At 42.3% G+C, this 21647-nt stretch overlaps 1 protein-coding gene across 2 annotated transcripts in view; it reads right to left on the reverse strand.

The window, feature by feature from the left end:
* The window catches only part of LOC125438930 (vacuolar protein 8-like), a 45725-nt gene that overhangs the window by 2752 nt on the left and 21326 nt on the right, over window positions 1-21647 (reverse strand). For both annotated transcript variants that reach the window (XM_048507670.1, XM_048507660.1), the window contains 5 exons: window positions 13695-13828; window positions 7512-7640; window positions 2571-2688; window positions 2057-2191; window positions 771-896 (listed from right to left, as the gene is read on the reverse strand). In XM_048507670.1, the coding sequence (XP_048363627.1) occupies window positions 771-896; window positions 2057-2191; window positions 2571-2688; window positions 7512-7640; window positions 13695-13828 (642 nt within the window). The remainder of the gene's footprint in view (window positions 1-770; window positions 897-2056; window positions 2192-2570; window positions 2689-7511; window positions 7641-13694; window positions 13829-21647) is intronic.

Genomic DNA, 21647 nt, shown 5'->3' on the forward strand with positions numbered 1-21647 from the left:
CAATGTATCAATATAATAAGCTACAGAACTGAAATAACAACAAATCTGAAAAGGGGGAAGAGGAGAGGTGTGCATGGGAGTGCAAGGGGCTGGTGCTGGGCAGAGGGAAGATGTCCGGGGCAAAGCTGTGCTCACTGGCAAATCTCCCCCGCTCTGGCAGCGAAGAAAATTAAAGTTGGGCTTAAAATGGTGTCGCTCGGTGCGGAGAGAATGGAAAATAAAAGCGGGGCTCGTGGAAATACATCTGTACAAGAAATCTTGATGCAGCGGACAGCCCTTGCCACGCAGCAGACACCTGCCATGGACTATAAATGTAGTAAGTATAGTCAGGATTGGGACATATGCAAATCTACATGCTGCAACTATCACCCCTCACACTGATCCTTACATTCATACTTGAAAGTGTATCATATACTCCAGATTACACTGAAATAAAAGTCAAAAAGTCTTGTTTCCTGGCTGCTGGACAAATTTCAGTAACTGTTACTTCTTCCACCTGTGATTTTTGTTTAACTCTAGAAAGATTACTGCTTTTTCTCTTAATTCTTTTAGAACTGAAAGTAATTGCTCTCAGAATTCTAGTAGCCATTGTGTCAGTAAGTCTATCTAAATGTCTGATTAGAATCTCTGTGAAATGGGCTTCCATTAACCTTCCGCCAGATCTTTATAAAGCTGTGTTATGGCTGTAGTGCTTCTACTCAACATTGATGAGATGAGGTACTTTCCTATAGTAGAAACCCATGGAATTGTATCTAGTACTGAGGACGTACCTTTCTGTAATAGACAAAGTGTGGATATACCCAGCTGCTGAAAGCGAGTCTCTTGGTGGGTAAGATACTTCATGAGGTACTGCTGAATCTTGCTAATGTGGGATTTCAGCAGATGCATCACCTCCCCTATGCAATTCACAAGGAGAAAACGAATCACCAAACTGAATATGCCTGGAAACATTCTTACAAAATACAGCTGAATTAAAAAGTTGCTACTGTATCATATATGTAGTCCCCCTCCCCCTTCTAGTTTATTAAAGGATGATGATAAAATAGGGAGGATCTGGTGAATATGTACCACTGATTGAGAGGCACAATGCAGGCTTGAATGTTAACCTTTATGCCTCCAATTCTCTATCTGTAAACGGAAAATTCTTAATTATAAGATTCCTAAAGAACTTCCTTCACTAAGTGCTGTAGTTCTGATTCTGTATCTCAAATATAACCTTTAAGATTTTGCGTGACAGAAATCTTGAATGGCATGGACTTTTCAACTGAATCATGTCATACTTTGTACTGGTGATGCGCTAACAGATGAGCAGCTCTATGCTGGGTTGATATCTTCAGACAAGATTTACATGAAGAGCCTATCCTGATACAAAACATTTCCCACCCCTCTCACTTCTGCAATATTTGCTGAATTTTTTTTTTAAAAATCCCTTCGCTTTGGAATTACACAGTTAATTCTCAAATGTAAGAGAAAGGAACAGAGTGACCCTTTAGACTGGTGGGTTTCAGATCAGGCAAGGATGCAAAGTGTGATCACTAGACATAAGAACATAAGAAAGAGCCTGCTGGATCAGACCAAAGTCCATCTAGTCCAGCACTCTGCTGCTCGCAGTGGCCCACCAGGTGCCTTTGGGAGCTCACGTGCAGGAGGTGAAAGCAATGGCCTTCTGCTGCTGCTGCTCCAGAGCACCTGGTCTGCTAAGGCATTTGCAACCTCAGATCAAGAAGGATCAAGATTGGTAGCCAAAGATTGACTTCTCCATGCAAACTCCTGCCCAATGTGATCTAAGCTAGTATTGTTTCCATAGCTGTGGCAATGAAACTGAAATACCAAATCAATTATTTCAGGAGAGAATTTCAGAACCTACAAGGCTATTTAAAGCCTGGTCTAAAGTAAAAGGGGTCACAATACATATGGGGCCTTTGTCATTAAAAGCTGAAGCTCCAGGCTTTCATATGTTACTAAGTTTGTGTAAGTTCCATGGGATTCTTGCTACTGGTAAGTCACAACTATTGTACTGGAGTACTGAAAAAGCTTCAGTGGATCCATTCTGTACCATGCTGTATGAGGTGCTTGATCATGATGGCAGTTTGAAAGGAAGGTTCCGTTTGTTCCACTTGGCCTGCCAGTCTCAGAAGGCAACTTAACAGCAGTTCATCTGTCAATTCCAGGATGCGCAGGGAACCTCCTTCTGGTGACAGAGAGACGAAGGAACACAAATGTCTGCATCACTGACAGAGTGAAAACTGTTTTAAGGGAAAATAAAAGGGCATAACCCAGAGTAATGATACTAGCAAAGGAACCCAGGCGGGCAGGGGGAGTGGAAATATATGAATTGAAAATGTCTATTCTAATGTCCATCATTGCTTTTGAGCCCTCAAAGACCCAAACTTAGTAAAACCGTTTCATAAAGTCAACTGAAATTCATCAGCACATTTACACACTTGAATACAAGAAGAGCAATCCCAAGCAGGTGTCCTAAGACTCTGGTATTAGTCTATTCAGTGGGGTTGATTCCCAAGAACCATTCTTAAGATGGTCTTCTTGTACCTTCTGCAATAGCCCCTTACCATGTTTTACCAGTTCGCCAAGACAGGATGTCACACAGTGGAGAGATTCCTCATCGAGATACTCAGCTCCGTGGATAGCCTGAAGAAGTCCTTCAACACATGAACTTTCTATGACTCCCTGAAGATTACACAGAATAAACAATAATTAAATGTAAGCAATGGCTTACACATCTCTTAGTCTTTTCAAAAAAGTACCATGATGCATATGAGTCACAAAATGGCCTTAAACTGTATCAAAGCTGTGGTCAATCCCACTTGGTGTAGTTGATTCTGACTGGCCGTGGCTCTCCAGGATCACAGTTGGAAGTATTCCAAATCACCCAGTCCCTGATCCTTTTAACTGGAGATGCTGAAAATTTCAGACCTTCTGCATTGCAAAGCAGACACTCTACCATTGGGCCTTGTCTAAGGAAGGAGAATTTCTACTCAACTATGCCACTAAGCTCTACCAGTTATAACAAAGGTTGATTTTCCTGCCTGTCAGCTGAGCCACAACATTTTGGTTATGAAAAGGAGAGAAGGATGGAGTGGAGATGCAGGAGCTCCTAGAAAACTATCAAATGTCTGAGTAGACCCTAATATTGGATTGGTTGAACTGATTTACAGCAGTGTTTACAACTACTGCATCATCCTCTGTTGTCATGACTAATTCAGCACTGGTGCTAGAAAAGTTTATCTGATCTCTACTGCTCCTGCAGCATAAGACCTGGATGAGCCATGTGGCAGCAGAGAGACAAAGGGAAGAAAACTTTAACTTGTTTTATCTTGCTTTTTTGGCCAGCAGTCTCATTCCTTTACCAAAGTCCCACTAGACAGCCAAGTAAACACAAAGGACAGAAAGAAAAAAGGAGAATGGTGTTCTAGGACTACATTCCACAGACACAAATCGCTCCTTTCATGTTCCTCTGACTCCCTATCTGTCTCGGTAGGATTGAGCCACAGTGATTCATGCCATGGTCACCTGCTGATTGGACTACTGCAATTTGCAATATGAGTGCTGCCCTTGAAGATGCTCCAGAAGCTTCACATTGCAGAATGAAGCTACTAGGCTTCTGACTGGTACATTTTGGTTATGCACATACAGCCAGTACTGAGGCAACTGCACTGGTTGCCAGTTGGCTTCCTGATCAAATGAAAGGAACTGTTTTTAATGTTAAAAATCCTAAATGGTCTCAGACCATCATTTCTGAAGGACTGCCTCTTCTACTACGATCCCCCCAATTGCCTGTGTTCTTTATCATGAAATCTTTGGGTGGTGCTCAGCCATCTAATAGCTCACCTCTCATTAGTTGATGCATATGGGTCACAGGAGACTTGACTGGGCTCACCTGTTAATGCGCAGGAGGCCTGTTGTATGTCTTTTAGGTACCAGATCAAAATACTTATTATAACCAAGCTTTTATAACATACTAACCTGAGAACTGCTTTGTGATGCTTGTGCTCTGGGTGGATTTTAAACAGTTTCTTGTTGCATCATTTAAACCTAGTTTTTTATTTTGTTTTACTCTATAAGTCACCTGAAGTAGGATTTCTGAAGAGGCAGCATATACATTTCCTAAGTGAATAAACATGTGGTCCAATTTAATATATTCTAAGGCCATTTATGCATGCTCTACTTACCCTGCGTCTCTATGCTTCACAGTTGGGTTTTCCCGTGGTTTTTTGTTTTACACAGGGATTTCCCCCCTGCAAAGTGTCCCTAGCTGTGCTGATCTGCCATTTTGCCTACCCCAGCCCCACTTCCTCATTGGTTCCGTGCAACCTCCATTTGAAAAGGTTGCCTGCTGCCTTCCCCCCCCCCCCCTTCCATCTTTGGTCTAGCATTAACTTGTTAGAAGATGACAGTTTCTTTATCAATTTCACTTGGTCTATCACACCAGAGACAGACCTTCTGCGTGAAAATTTTAAAAAACCATTCCTGTCCTTCTGAAATGGTGGCCCAATGACTGGGAGGAACTACCGTGGTATGGGCGAGGGAAGGCAGGGAGGAACAAGAAAACCCAAAGAAAGTTAAACACATGCTGATCTCCTTCACCTTCCTTGCGAAGGGAGAGGAAAAGTTAACACTTCAAGAACTTTCAGAAACTATAGGAATTTTCTGATCTGAAAGTAAGGTGACTGCTGAAGAGGGGGAAATGTGTGTGTAAGCAAAAATCAAACCCCAAGGGAATGTATGCTCAATGCAAAGGAGACCATAGATACATAAATGGCTTAATTCATGACAGCTCTCCAAGGCCTTTCCTCAGCCTGAGATTCCAGTGGGAATAAACCTGGGATTGAGGTGAATTTTCTGTTTAATGAAAGATAGCAGATGGATCAACCTATGCGAGGATTAACAACACTACAGGAAAGTGAGTTACAAATGTCAAGAGGATCTTAGCTGAAGGAATGAATGGTGTCTGCCGACACCATTTACTCTGGACCTCTCTTCTTGGTTTGATCTAAATAATTATTCTAGCTTCCTGTTTTTCATTACCGAGGCCAACCCCCTGGGCAGCTGAGTCTTCAGGTCTGTATCTCTTCAGCCATTTAGGAAAGCAGCAAAGGCACCTGTGGGGATTTCATCTATGCAAATAAACATTCTATTATGCTGCATGGTGCCAGGAGCTTCTCCCACCAGGACAGTTCACACTGTCTTGATGTGCTGGAAAGTAATAAATATAGAGTAAATCTGTAATGATATGTCTTGCCACGCCCAGCATTTCTCAAGATGTTATCAAGTGTGTGGTGAAACAAGCTGCAAGAGTGCGGAGAAGCGTTCTTGAAGTTATTTATCCATGCACAGCAAAGCTCTCTGTGATTTCTGAAGGATCATAGCATTTTAGATGTAGAGTATTTATAAAAAATCTAATTATTTTAACAGCTTTGGCAATTACAAGGTACACAAAGATGGAAAAGAACACTCTCACATATTAAATGGAAAAATACCCCTGAAGTTAACAGACACATGAAGATGGTTAGGATGTTGTGACGAACAGATAATTCTACAAACATGCACAGTGATCCAGCAAGAAAATGTATACCTGGGATTAGGCTGCAATCCTAAGAATACTTTCCTAAGATTAAGCCCCACTGAATAAAATGTGAATTTACTTCTGAGCAGACCTCAGATGAAGGTTGTAGCTTCTGTGCATGTATGCCTTGCTGAATATACAGACAGGGCATGAACATTCTCTGATTGGATGCCTCTATCCAGTAAACAGACCTGAATGCAGTTTCCCTTACTAACAAGTAAATCACATCTGCATTACCCAATTCATGATGGTCTACAAATGGGATATAGATACACACTTGATATACCATTACCATTGCAGAGTGTAGGTAGTGTTGGAATAAGCGACTTCTGCATGCCTGGACACTGGGGGGTGCTGTGTATCTCACTCTGTGATGTTGCCTCTCTTGTTTGCCCTCCTTGTCTGGGCCAGGAGACGGCCCACTAACTTCCTTTCTTCCCCATGCTAGCTTCACTTCTGCTCTAGCCTTTGAACCGAGCACATGGTCAATGGCAGCCTGCTCAGTGGGGCCTTTGCCACTGCAGCATCCTCTCACCTCCACACACGTGATGGCGCGTTAGTTGTGCCCACTTGTCGTAGGGAAAGTAATCTCTTTAGACTAGGATTCTTTCCATTTACCTTTTTCTTGGAACAAAGCCGTGAATTGAAGATGATTGAATAAATGTAAGTTTTACCTTTTACATTTATGTCTCTGGAGAAGTTTCTATAAACTGCATTCACACACACTACTGGGTATATCCATGACTCTAAACGAAATCTAACAGGTAGGTGATGCTCCTGCCAGTTTATGTGATTCAGCTGGCAAGGGGCATGCTGTTTCATGATTGTACTCAATACTGTATTGTGTGTGTGTGTGTGTGTGTGTGTGTGTGTGTGTGTGACTTTTTCTTGTGTCAGTATCCTGCCAGTTAATTGTATTCGAACAGAAAATAGAACTATTGACTTTTGGGGTGGACCGGGGTGGGGTGGGGGAGTTCAATAGACATACTGAAACTATAAATGCCGAGATTTTTTTTAAAAAGATCCCAATTCTAGTAGCTTGCAGTTTGATAAGCAAGAACCAACTCACAGCTCATAAAACCATCCATTGCCAATGCCCATCAAGAACCCTAAAACTTGGCAAAGGTTTATTAAACTCTTAAAACTTTCATTGGAACACCAACAGAAACAGATGAAGATTCAATGATTCAGGCAAAAGGTCTTCTAAATAAGATAGTCTTGCTTAACTGACTTACAAAGCTTTAACAAGGTGGGTGCTCTTCATACTGCTCTGGGAGGGTGTTCTCTAGTTGAGGGCAACGAAGAAAGGCCCATCGATCAACAGAGACCAGGAATATCTCACAGACAGAAGGCACCACAAAAAGAAGTTACAGAGCTAACCTAACATGGTGGTGGGTGAGTCTATAGATGAAGAAACGGTCATTCAAATAATTGCTCTGCTTATGCATAAGGTCTTTTAAGCCCCAATTCAAATGTCAGTTCCCTGTCAGTAGCAGTTGCGCAGATATGGATGAGAGCATGAGAGGCTATCAGCAAAATAAAAATTGCTTTCTGTTCTATGAAGTAGAAGTGCTTTCTGCTTGTACATGTGGGGAGGAGGGAGAGCAAGGATGGATCTCAGCCAATGCACTGGATTTTCTTACAGTGGAAATGTAGTGCCTTTTTGGGTTACGTACTATGGCACATTTGGTAGCTAGGGAGAAAATAATATATTGATAAAGAGAGCCAAAATGAAAGTGATAAAAAGTAGCAAGTGTCCCCCCGCTCCCCTGCCCCAAATACATCAGAATAAACCACCGCTGACCTCCTTGGACAAAAATCAAGTGAAAGTCGTTTGTGCCTTTTGTGCCCAACACTTAACTGGATGTACAAAGACATGAAATGTTCTGAACAACATGTGCTCTTGAAAGAAAAATGTGACTCTCACCATTATGCTCTTGGGAGAATTTAGATTTTTGATGAAACAGGAAGCATGACCAATAATCACTGGATCAGTTTTCCTGACTATCAGCAGTCTTCCCACACTCTGCAACACTTGATGTCCCACTAGTGCATCCTGCAAAAGCCAATAAAGCCAGTTAGCCTCTGTCAAAAAAAGGTAGCTGCACTGTGATGCCTTGTGATTCTATGGTACCGTTGGATGAAACCAGCCCCAGCAAGCTTGTTATGTAACAATATAGGTCTATTAAATGTTATGTAATGATATACTTCTGCTAAATGTTAGAACAATAAGACCAGATAGGAAGATGGCATGCTCCCTTTCCTCAGACTCTCTCCTCTCCGCCACAAGTTCTCCCCTACCTTATCCTTAACTGAGGGGGACTATAACAGCACCAATATTAATTATGATCAAGATTAACCAAAGTTTCTCTTAACATTTGAAGTCAATGGATTAAGGAGAAGAATTCAAAGTCAATTTGAAGAAATTTGAAGTCGATAGATTAAGGAGGAATTCTAAATTAATCATGTGTATGTATTACACAATTCCAAACTGTAGGGAAGGCTAGAAGGGGAGAATTCATGCTGGAAAGGGAAAGGACTTGAGAGACAGAATGAGACCCACAGATCTTGCTACTGAGATATCAGTTTGGATGATGTACACTTCCTTTCCTTAAACACAGAAGCTAGGTTAGTGTATGTGCCCAAATGTTGCTCTGTGCATGAAGCAGTAGTATGACTCAGAAGGCAGGGATGGGTAGACCAATGTGAATGGCCTGGTTCACATATGGGAAGATGACACTGGTGAATCAGTCTACTGACCCATAATAGGTCAGATAACTCAGCTCATGTTTGCTGCAGTTCCTTCTGTGTCAAGAACTAAATCAAAATAAGGCTATAGGAACACAAGAATCTGTATTCCTAATGTTATTCCCCTGAATATGGTGGCTCTAATGGGTAAAGCATTTGCATATTGATGTGAACAATTTGAAAATCAAAATGGAAGGTCACAGCTGACTTATGGTAATTCCAGAAGGTTTTCAAGACAAGAAGACAATCAGAGGTGGTCTACCATGGCCTCCTTCAGCATAGCGAGGTCAAACTACCTTAAGTCTCCCATGCAAGTACTAGCCAAGGCTGACCCTGCTCAACTTCTGAGATCTGCTGAGCAAGCCTGGACCATCCAGGTTAAGGTTTAAAAATGCTAGCAAAAGACTTGCTTCTTAAAAAATCCTTCATCAGACAGTCTTTAGTAGCCCCCTACAAATTGAGCAGACTCAGCTGAATACCTATGGGATGTTATGGCACTCCATAAACAAGGTGCTATCACAGAAAAAAAAAACTTAGTCCAGCATATACAGGTTTCAAATACCCTAGTCCCAGATTCTTTTTAAAAGTTATAAACAGCACTTTCAACTGAACCCGGAAAGAAATCTCTAGCCAATGAAACTCCTTTAAGCGCTGGACAAATAATAAGTACTCTGAAATGTAGGCCAGAGAATGATGTTGCTGCTAAATCTTGACCTAGTTGAAGTTTCAAACAGTATTCAGTGGAACTTACTATTCTACTGGATCACCACCATTAAAAAACAAAGCAAAACTCAGAGCAGATGCCTCTACTGGCCCTAAAGCTGCGTTTTTTTGCAGTAAGCAATATCTTCTCAGGCCTGTGTGAATTATGGAATAGTTTTGTCACTATGAAGTTGTTCAGGATTTAGACCCAATGTAACCAAAGAGATGATGATTTTTGTCTCATTGTAAACACAGAGTGGTGCGAGCAACACTGAAATGTTGGTTCATTATGGTGGGAAATGTTAGCTTTGTCCTGCAAAAGTTTGTTTTTCTGCAGCTGTTCCCATGGAGAACACCCTCTCAGCTTCACTGGAATTCAGGTCAGGCCAGAATGAGAAGCTTTGCAAAGGACTGAAAAAACAGACTAAAATATGGGAGGGCAGCAGAAGATCAGCAGCTTGTCTGAATAAACCAGGCCAACCCAATAGAAGGGATGAAAAGCCCGGTGGAGTACTAATTGTACAAGTTCTTTCTGTCCCAGATCACTTTCTCTTATTGCTATAGCAGCTGCAGCATTCAGCACAGCTAAAAAATAAAAGAAAGATTCACATTCAGAATAAGAAAATGTCAACTTTAAAACTGATGCATTTGTAATGGTCAAAGCTTATTCTCACCATTTCCTTACAAAAAATATCTCTGACTATACATATCAATACAACAAGAGATGCAGTACAGGTAGGAGTAAAGAAATATGGAGGGGACTAGTGGAAAACAAGACACACATTTCCACTGAATTTTTATGCTGGGGTGAAGCTGCCAGATCACATTCCAGCCCAGCCCTGGTTGGGGGGAGGTCGGGGGGGGGGGCTCTCAACAGGCTAAGGAGAAGGCACTACTAGAAGATCATGCACACACCAGTAAGTCTCCAAGAAACCTGTTTTATTCTGTTAAGGAGGTGTTGTCAAATGCTCCCAGGCAAGAGAGTTACTTCACTTCCCTGCAACCTATCACCTGGTTCCTTCACCTGACTATGTGTCACTGGATTCCAACCAGACTTCTCTGGGTCCCCTGCTGTCCTTACTACCCTCTGCCCTACTCCTAATTGCAACCACATTTAAATCTGCTCCTAGGATCTGCCTACCACCTGGATACTGTGGAAGGGGTCTGAATTTCTGTCTTGCTCCTTGGTTCTGCCAACCCAAGGGAACTTCTTTTCCTGACCTAGTCGATGACCTTCCAGCCAGACTGGTGCAACTGGCTTGAACTTGCCTCCTGTGCCACCTGGCTGCACTTTCTCCGGGTCAGGTTGCTTCAGCTGGATCCCAACACTACAGAGGGGATAAAGGACTTTGCATAGTGCCTTGAACTAAGGATTCTAAGGACTCAGCCTGAGACACACCCATGATTCAGAGCCCTCAGCAGATTGCAATAAATAGCTGATTTAATAGGAAGTAGACACATCTACTTGGATTAGCTAATCCACCAATACTGATAGTGGAGTGCCAACTTCTTTGCAGCTCCATATTTCCCTTTCTCTCTCCACTTCCCCCCACAACTTAGCTTCTTTGCTGTGTCTTCTCTACGCTGTATAACATGTTTGAAATGAAGAAAAGTTGTCTACAGCCCCCTCTGTCTTTGCAGCATCCCCTTCAGTTAGAGGAGACATTCCACATAATGGTGAGTTCCCTTCTTGCCCCTCTGGGCAAAGGGGATTTCAGTACAAGTCCTAGGACAACAGTCCCTTGCAGGGTGTTCTGTTCCCCAAGCAAAACTGTCTCTGGTGCCCTATGCCCAGCCAGAACAGAGTGGGAGAGTCACAAGCAAGGTTTAACAGTTCAAATAAAAGGTTTAATATTTAGAAGAATGGAGACCCTTACTCCTCCCTGGGTCTGTCTAAAATAAAGTACTTGCTTAACTGGACAGTAGAAGCTGTAGACTTTTGTTCTTTCTTTGACTGCTTTCGGGAAAGTCCACTTCTTTAAGTTCCTTGAGTCTTTATCTGGCTACTGTTCTCTGTAAACCTCAACTTTGTGCTCGCTTTGACCTTTGACCTGGCAAAATACTTCTGCCTCCTAACTCCTTGGGCACCTTTACTGAACTGAACTGAGTTAAACAGGGGCATTGCTGGGAGATAACAGAAAGTCTGCCTCTTGGGAAACTTCTTAAGGGGACAGGGGCAAACTAAAATTCCCTCTCTTTGGAGACTATGCAGAGGACTAAACCCATGCTATCTCCGGGAAACTGATACAAAATGATGACAATAATAAAGGCTTCTGTGGGGGGCATGACACGGGGATTGCAAGACTGCTTGCATTAAATCCAGCAATTATGTCTTGAAAGCAAACCAACCAACCAAGCCTTAACTGATTGGACCCACAAAAGCTGCCACCATGTCATGAATAGCCAGGATCAGGGACGTCAACTCCTGTGTTTCTGGATGGGTTCTTTTCTCCAAAATACTCCAAGCCGCTGAGTTCTCAAAGATTTTATTGTAAAATTGAAAACAAAGAAAGTAAACAAATTCCTATTACAGAGATTTCTCAGCCATGCATGTTCTCATCACCTTTTCTGTCTGGACCTCTGACTGGGAGATGCTTCCTCTCGGATGGCCCAGGGTAGAATCTAACGATCTTTGTTCCTTTACTTCTCAGGAGAACTTCCTTCCTGCCATGTGTCTTTGATGTATGCCCATTTAGCTACAAGCTTGTTTTAGATAAATTTCCATAGCCTTTCTGGTTCTCTATCCAGAGATCAAAGCTGTTTGTCATGGCAGTGTAAGTTTCTTTTGTTATAGTTACAGAACAACGACATCACAGTCAATACATCATTAAACTGCAGAAAATATTTCAGCTACTGCTAGTTTATAGTGCAGTCCTATAAATTCTTCAGGGTTGCTCTCTCTCTGTGAAAACTGGAACATCTGGACACAAAGGTGATGTGAAGCAGGGGAAAAGATACCGCCTTTTCCTTTAGATACTCCTGGAAGGGTGATGTAGTACCCAAGAAGCACTGTAAAGTAAGGGAATCTTCTTTCTGAGTGTATAAGATCTGATGCTGGAAAGTGCCATCAAGTTGCATCTGACCTATAGTGACCTCATAGGGTTTTGAAGGCAAGGGACATTTAGAGCTGGTTTGCCATTGCCTGCCTCTGCATAGCATCCCTGGACTTCCTTGCCGGTCTCCAAACCAGGGCTTAGCAGCTGATGAGATCAGGTTAGCCTGGGGCCGTGGTGGTGAACCCATGGCACTCCAGATGTTTATGGACTACAATTCCCATGAACATCTGGCCTGGGGCAATCCAGGTTGGACCTTAAGATCTACAAATAAATGCTTAAGGATGCAGATCCAGCATTTTGCCATCACCAGCTGCTCTACTGTGTTACTTGAGAGTTGTGCCACAAGATTTCTTCTAAATATACAGATGCTTGGGGGCAACCCTCTCTCTAATTACACAGACTTCATTGGTACTTGTGAATATACTGTTCCAAGCCATCATTTGGGTCCTATTAGGAGGGCCAACAACTGTTCCCACATGTCACAAATCGTGTCATCATTGTGCAAACATTTAGACATAGAGTTGCTGAGCCATTTGTTTAACAGCCTTTTAAAAATTATCCAATATTTCAGCCCAATGTAAAGGGGAGGGGGAGTGCTGGCCAGGCATGGCACAGCCCCACCACTCCCAAAGAGGGTTGCAGAGGCACAGCAAGTGAAAAAACAGACAAAACTCGCCACCTCTGCTGCAAGTGCCATAAGCAGCCCAGTGGCCCATATCTGCCTTTTTGGTGGCTAGTTGTGCTAGCAAAAGGGGGCACCCCCAGTTTGAGAGGCCTGAAGAAGCCAACAGAAGTTGGCTCTGGGAATGGCCCCATCAGGGTCAGCACAGGCTCCTACACTAGAGGAGCACTGGCACAGCAGATGCATTTGCACCTGGGCAATGAGTAATATGGACTGCACATTAAAGGCTTCTAGCCAACACTGTGTAACCTATCATACAATTTTTAAAAGAATTTAATTTATGAACAATATATAATCTCAAGGAAAATACCATGCATTCGAGATAGTTTTAGTCACATTTTAATAGAATTTCTATTCTATTCTCCCTTGAGGCGGTTAGGTAGCATAAAAGATTTATTTATTCAGTAGGCAGGATACTTTCTTCCTCCATTTTATTCTTACAATAACGCTGTGAGTTAGGCTAGGGTAAGGGTCAGCAAATGAGCTTTGTGACAAAATGGGTATTTGAATTCAGAGCTCCCAATTGTTAGTACAACACTCTCATTACTATACATACTGCCTTTCACAATTTTGCTTTATTTTCACATATTCATCTATAGGCCCTATACATACACACCTTTATTTGGAGTAAACTACTAAATACAAATGAACATACCTACAAGAAAGGCTATCAATGTGAATTCCTTCTATTCCATGAGACCTCTTCTGTTGGTTAGACCACAGTATGTTTCCTCTGTACAATAAATAAATTGGAACTGTTGGGCGCTGTGACTTCAGCAGTTCTTTGGACCCCAGCAGCAAATATTCAAACACTCTGGTATCTGGAGTCCCCCCACCCCCAACCAAATTTCCTCTGAACATTACCACAACGCATGATTGTTTAAAATCTGTTGGAATTATAGTCTTTTAAAAATGGTCTCACCTGGTTGGCTGTGTGTTGGGATAGCATCCGGAGGAGAATAATGGAATTCTGTTGAACCTCGATATTGTTTGAATCAAGGAGCGAGAGCAGGTGGGGCAGGATGCCCATAGCAATCAGGCTGGTCTGAACACTCTCTGTTTGGAAAATGAAAAGGCAGCTCATGGTTGTATGTACAGATCCACAGGAGTTCTTTTGCAGAAAGCATTTGGGAGACAGGAGTACCTCATTTAAACTGAACAAAGAAAAGAGCTCAACCAGACTTTATGGATAGGGCTATAATAGATCACACTTGTATAGGTAAAAGTAGTCCCCTGTGAAAGCACCAGGTCGTTACTGACCCATGGGGTGACATTATATCACTGCGTTTACTAGGCAGACCTTGTTTACAGATGGCTTGCCATTGCATTCCCCGGTCATCTACACTTTATCCCCAGCAAGCTGGGTAATCATTTTACCAACCTCAGAAAGATGAGAAGGCTACCTTGAGCTGGCTACTGAAACCAACTTCTGTCAGATTTGAACTGAGGTCATGAGCAGAGGTACTGCAACTTATCACTGTGCCAATATTGTGGTACTGCAGTTTACCACTCTGTGCCACAAGGCTCCTTCACATCTGTACAGAGGTTACACTTTTGGCGTTGCATTTTTCATGAAGATGTGAGATATCCAGATGGAAACTCACACTGTCTGGGACCCAGCATTTTCAGTGAGTAAACTGTTTTAACTACAGGACCAGATCAGGGAGGTAAGGAAGGGCAAGTACCCTGGGCAGTGGACAGAAAGGAGTAGCAGCAGCAGGTGGGGGGGGGGGGAGGCTCAATTGCCCATGAAAAATGGCTCGTTCTGCAGCATGCTGCCCGTTCCTCTGCTAAGAATGCTGCTAAGACCCAGGGGTGGGGTGGGGATCAATTGCCCAGTAGAGACGGCCTGCTCTGCAGTGTGCATGCCTCCTCTTCCCCAGATTGGACTGCTGGCAGATGGAGGAAACTCAATAGCATGAAAGAGATCACTCATTCTGTAGTGCATGCAACCCCTTTTCTGCAGCACCCCAATTAGGCTGCTGCTAAGAGTGGGGAGCGGGGCTCAGAGGGGAATTGTAGCCTTTGATAAGGAAGAAACTGCAGTTGCTTGTCAGGTGAAACTAAGATGAGTGAAGAGAAGGAGGTAAAAGTTCCTAAGGAGTTGTTCAAAGATGACTGGTTCTATGCAGTGGGAGACACGCAAATTTACTTGGCCTCTCTAATTTCCCTCCTTCCCTCTGACTGAGACATCCTCCACTCTTCCACCTGCAGGACCTTCCAATTTCTTGTTTTCTCCTCCAACCTTCAAGGACCACATGCCGGCAGTGGTTGTTGTAAGTTCTGGGCATGTGAGACTTGGGGGTTGGGGTTAGGTTGCATTCTGAATACTCACAAGGGAGAAGAGTTTTGGGGGCTAATGACTGTTAATGGTTTTTAATGGTTTAGAATGTTTGATGCACCCCTCTTTCCTACAACCCCCCCTTGTACTCTGAGGCACTGAAGGTCCTGGAGCAGTCCGGAATCATCTCTTGCCTCCCCCTGTTGCTTTTAAAACTGGGAACTGTGTTATGCTTAGCTTTGTGAAAAACCAGTAGACCTGCTCACTCATCTGTTGGGCTTCCTTCCCCAAATAGCCTGATTTTACACTTTGGGAAAGGGGCAAGAATGGAAGGCCTGTTCAAGTGCATCATGTGCTATCAAGTCACTTCTGACTTATTCATCACTGATCTCCAAAATGTCCTCTTGTAAACAACCTTGCCCACATCATGCAAACTAAGGCCTGTGGCTTCTTTTATTGAGTTAATCCATTTTATGGCTACGTCTTCCTCTTTTCCCACTATCTTCAATGTTTCCTGGCATTATTGTCTTTTCCAGTGACTAAAATTCAGTTTAGCTATTTTAGCTTCTAGCAGCATAATTACCATATAAAGATTTTCTTGGCTGTACTCTATGGGTCCGCAAAGGAGTGTGAGGTGAGTTTGGTGTTTGCCATGTCACAATGATGTGTGCGGTATTTCAAAATATCTCTGCAAAAAAGCTAGGCTAAAAACTTTCTCCTTGGGTTGGATTTTTATGTGTACAGGGGGGTTGAGGGACTATTCAAACATTATACATCAATAAAATGAAGTAAAGGTATAATTATTCACTAACAGTTCATAGAAGTCAACATAATTTATTCTAGAACTGTTGATTATATATGTTGATTATATAAGTATATATAAAGAAAAATATGTGCATAATATTTGAGGGCATCATTTTGTACTTTTACCCACCTTCAAAAAAGAAGGCAGATTTGATCCTATTTTATCGTTGGCTATGAAAAGCCTCTAGACCTGACATACAAGCTCATGATGCCATCAGACTCTTAGAGCTCTCTGCGCCACTCCCTGGGCAGAGCAGACTTTCTCCACTGCTCCCTTGGAAGTTTCAGTGGAGCTGGTCCAAGAAGAAGAAGAAGAAGAAGAAAAAAGAGTTTGGATTGATATCCCCCCTTTCTCTCCTGCAGGAGACTCAAAGGGGCTTACAATCTCCTTTCCCTTCCCCCCCCCCTCACAACAAACACCCTGTGAGGTGGGTGGGGCTGAGAGAGTTCCGAGAAGCTGTGACTAGCCCAAGGTCACCCAGCTGGCATGTGTGGGAGTGCACAGGCTAATCTGAATTCCCCAGATAAGCCTCCACAGCTCAGGCGGCAGAGCTGGGAATCAAACCCGGTTCCTCCAGATTAGATACAGAAGTGGTGCAACAACTTCTGAGTCTTTTGGGCTGAATACTGTACCTACTGATATTATTGAAATCACTCCCATGATGCTTTACCTCCTATGGGATGGCCAGATCCATTAACTATAGGAGGGTCATACCTAGAATCCCACAAAAAGAAAGAGCAGCTGAAGAGGCAAACGCAAGTGCGGAAATGGCAGGTAGGCAAAGGTTTAAATACATCCCTCTGCTGCTTCACGCCAGTCCCCAAATTCCTAAAGCAGCTTTTCCTTATTAAAAGCAGTCAGTAGGATGGAATATCCAGTCATAAGCTTAATTAATCTATTTTTAATAGTTCAGTTCCAAAGCAGAGGTTGAAGGGGAGAAGGGATCTGCCTGTCATGACACTCTGTATATCACTTTAATGAGAGCCCTCAGCAGAAGAAGGCTCAGCTCTTAGCAGTGGAAAGTTTGCTTAAGAATCTTTGATTCCAGTGCACACATTGCCATAGCAGATCAGTTCTCTACTCCAAGTGCAAGTTAGAAATTGATTTTGATTGGAAGCTAAAGGTGGGATACCATTTTCACTCCCACAATTGATTGTTGTGCCTGGAAATACTGGCAAACATTTTTGTGATATCGCTAGGTTTATCAATCAATTAAAGAATTTTAGTGGCATAATAGTCACAAGATGAATGGTTTATTATTTACATAGTACAGGGAGATAGTGAAGGAAATAAAACAAAAATGAATATATTTTTTAAAAAAATCTTTAATTGCAATTGCTGGTCTTAGTTTTCTTAACCCTTGTTAGCTTCTTGATCCAAGCTTAGCCAACAGAGTGATGACAGAATAAGTAAGGGGGAAGACATTGTACTCTGCCTGACCCTCTCTTAGAGATCCACCACTTATACATACATAAGTATTAACTCTGTGACTGCTTAATACACACAACCTGCTCTCTGATGAATCTAAAAACTACACCACTGGGTAGTTCAACAGCTCCACTAATTATCAAGTGAATGTTCAATATCTGCATAAATGTTTGCAAAATCACAATTGGGTATTATCTTACATGTGAAAAAGTTAATTGTCCCTAATTTGCAATAGCACAGGCATTTGGAAGTGTTCAGAAAGTAATCCCCCTGCTGATTATTCCATCTCATTTTTTTCTCCAAAATAACCAGCAGATGGAGTCAGAACCTCTACTGTAGTGGTAAAAGGATTTTTTTTTTTAAAAAAAATGCAAATTCCTGTTAGCAAAAGAAAATATTTCCTTTTTTGCAGCACTCCATTTGTTCCAACATGATTTTTTTACTGACAGGTGAGGAGGAGCATCTAAAGGGTATTCAACTGACAAAGTCACTCAAGATTGATGTCAGGTCATGGTCTTCCGTTCCTCACACTGTAAGGCAACATTCTAAAAGGCATTGGTTTGATCACTTTAGAGGAACAGAGGAAACAGTGTGTCATTGGGTCTGCCACTTTGCTGCTGTTGGAATAGGGTGATAGGCCAGCTGAGGGGTCATTTTAAAGAAGCACCACTTGTCCATCCTGCCATTTAGCCCTTATCCCTACAATTGCTATCCTAAAAATACTTTCTGGGAATAAGCTAATTGAGTAGACCCAAATAGCATTCTGAGTGGACCAGGAGAGCTAGCCAGCCTGATGCTTGCCTTCTTTGTGTACAGAACGGGGGGGTGGGGGTGGGTGGGTGGGTAAGAGGAAGGCTATATAGGAACTGGCATCTCCTCCACCACCTCTCATTTGACCATCAAATGACTGACCCATTCTACTATTGTTTCATCAGAGTGGGTGCAAATTGGTTGTCCAGTTGTAGGGCGTGTAGGATTTTTTGTTTCATCCTCCAGCAGATTGGTAGTAAACTGGATGAATTTTTTTTGCCTACTTTACTCTGAAATAACTAACAGAAAATCCACTGATTTTCAATAATAACCTAGGAATTAGTATTCCATAATGGTGGCAACAGTGTGAGTCAAGTTGCTCGAGTGATATGCTCCCAGAACACCATTTAGAGGACTTGGGGCTTTGGTTCCTTTATGAACCTGGGACAGGAAACTCTTGAGCAGTGCCATTATCCTTGATCTACAGAGCCAGCATCAAGGGAACAGAAAGTAGCACACCTCCACAAAGTTTTGGCAAGGATCAGCCTGAGACATATGAATGTGGCAGCTCAAAGGTCAGAGTCAGGGTGACCTCACCCATAAAATCAGGGATGCACAAACACAGAAGGTCTAATTTTTTGTTATCACACCAAATGGCCTACACCGTGTCCAAGATTGGAATGGGATTTGATGAATGGGTCCTACAAATCCCATTTGATCAATGTAAATAAATAAACTTGGTCTTTTTATTGACCCATGTGAAAATATCAGTTCTTCTTATTCTGCATATGCATGTGAGACGGATCTAAGGAGCAGGCAGAGAAGAAAAGCCAGAATGTAAAATGTTAATCCGTCACAGAGCCTGAGAGTATGAGTAACAGGCTGGGAGTGGGTAGAGTTTTGGGAGGAGTTAGAACTTTAGGAAGATCGGAAGGAGTTCAGCTCCAAGATCGAGAGAGAGCAGATATGTTTAGTACCTGAGAAAGACCTGTGGTTTGAGCAGGAAGAGAGCACTGGGGAATGAGAGACCATACTCTAGCCAATAAGGGAATTTACTTCTAGGGACAGAAGAATTCTTAGTCCAGATTATTAGAGAAGAGCTAGTTCATCTTCTGTACCGAAAGGGGAGAACTGAGGGAACTGGCTCAGAGTTTGTGTCAGGGAGGGACCATTCTCTTGTCAGAAGGGGAAATTACCCTGCATGTGGTTGAAGAATTCCCATCCCTAGTTCTTTGGAAGTATTTACTTTAAATACTTGTGGGAATACTCCTTTCCTGCTAGTTTACAGGCACCAGAGGTACCACATGCACCTCTGTGTGCTAGCTTGAATATATTCTGAGAAACATGTTGAAAGACTATCATATTTTAAGAACTCTATGACAAACTGACATCTTTTCAAAAAGCTAATTATTGTATGTGCCAAATTTTGAAACCATCTTAGTATCTGTAAATAAAGCTGCTTCTTTCTTTTATAACAATATTCCCTCCTAACCTAGACCCCCAAAGTTGTTAATAAAATTCTACTACTTATTTGGCAAACTTTGAAGAAGCTTGTTGAATGGTTATCTGTGTTAAAAGTGACAGAGAGAGAGTGAAGAGGGATCAGCTCAGCGGGTTCACTTAAACATTTATTTTAAAGAGGTACAGGGATATATAGGAGAATCAGGGAGCATTTACTGCCTTCCAATATTGGAAAGTGGGACATTTCCCACTCATGATCCCCTGCCTTCACAGCATGTAACTAACATTTATACAGGTCTACATGCAGCTGGGTTAACATCTTCTATTCAGAACAAATCCGTCTCTCTGGATGACAAAACACGGGTGGTTCATCCACTAGTACTGCTGTTATAAAGTTTCTTTTCCTCCAATATGGATACAGTCCTAATGATACAGGATACAGTCCTGGGAGCAAGGCTCGTTGAGTGACATGAGATAGACTATTGAGGGGACCTGCTTAGGATTGCTCCCTAAGTGCTGCTTATAGTGACAGAATACAAGCAAGAGCATATATCTATCCGGGCCCTGCGGGACCTAGAACAGTTCCACAGGGGCTGTAAGACGGAGTTGTTCCGCCAGGCCCTTGGGGAGGTCAGCTGTTGAAAGTGCCATCCCCTGCGCCCCATATTCTACCTTGAGGGTTTGTCCATATTATGCTGACCGCCCAATGAGTTTGTCATTGTTTATGTTATCATTTGATTTTAAGATGGAGGTTGATGGTTTTATTGGTTGTACACCATCCAGAGCCCTTTGGGGATGGGGCGGTATATTAAATCTGATATATAAATAAATATAAAGAAAATATAATAAAAATATATAAATAAAGAGGTCCGTTGAAAACACCACCTCCTTAATTTAACATTTGTGGTAAGAAGGAAATACTTTATTCGGTATTTCGTATTCAAACAACTTGCAGAGGAAGCCAGGTCACATCAACTATGATGCACTTTCACCCTTAATCTGGGGACACTGCAATTCCAGTTCTCATCTGAAGTTTCAGTTCTTATCTGAAGTTTCTCCCTTAAGAACCTAAGTCTTCCCTTGTCAGTTCCCATTAGTCTGGATTTAGTTCTCTGTTCCCTCTATTTTTCTCTTACATGCTCTCTTTACTCAGTATCACCTGATTCATTAGGACAGGCGTCACCTTTCAGGATGTCTACACATCAGACATTTTCCATACAACCAAGGCTTGCTATAACAACTGGATAGTAAGAATAATATTCAGAAGTCAAGGACTGAAACTGATAAGATATTAGAGAGAGCAGAGGTTTCTTTTAGTACCTTTTAAAGAGAAGATACAATTGCAAGTGACTGATTACAGCCTTCACATAAAACAAATACTGACATACTTAACTTTTTATATAATCTAGTATTATAATCAAGGAAATAAAAATGGTAAAGGGGGCTATGGAGTGGTGATTATAATTCATATTAACGGTCTTGAATATACTAGCTTAAAAAATTTCCTTTTGAGAACATAATCAAATGCAGTGGTTGCCAGGGACACTTTTGTCAAGTTCAACTTTAGTCTCTTCCCTTAGATTTATGCCTAGCAACTATTGCTCAACTTGCTTTCATTACATTGTAACTTGGTAACAAGAACATGGGAGATCTGCCTCACGGTGCTTGGAAGCTGATGTTGACACAAATGACTGACACTCTCTGTCCAGCTGGATCTTGCCAAAGCAGTGTGATCGAATGCAAGTGACTGAGTCTGGAAAAGAATCACCAGGGCTTGAATCATCCAGCTGGACAAAACAAAGAAAGACATTGATACATCCTGTTCCAACTGGCAGGACAGACAAGTCTGTGGTTGAACGCCGAGTCTCTCAGTTGCTCTGACCAAAGAAATAGGCCTGACTACTCCAGTGTGTTGGGCCTTGCCATGTAGCCTGCTATAACCTGTGGCAGCTCTTGGAGGTCCATCTGACCAGCCTATTATTCCTCTATTGGTGAGTGTACAGGGATGACGAAGGAGGCTCTTTTGAAGATTCTCACAGCCACATGAGAACCACTTATCTACAGGGAGTCCTATGCAAGTAGGGTGATTTTTTAAAGGATCAAGGCCCATGCAACAGGACTTTTCCATGGGTCTAGCAATTCCCAATTTC

The sequence above is a fragment of the Sphaerodactylus townsendi genome, linkage group LG01, assembly GCF_021028975.2.
Source record: "Sphaerodactylus townsendi isolate TG3544 linkage group LG01, MPM_Stown_v2.3, whole genome shotgun sequence".
Classification (NCBI taxonomy): domain Eukaryota; kingdom Metazoa; phylum Chordata; class Lepidosauria; order Squamata; family Sphaerodactylidae; genus Sphaerodactylus; species Sphaerodactylus townsendi.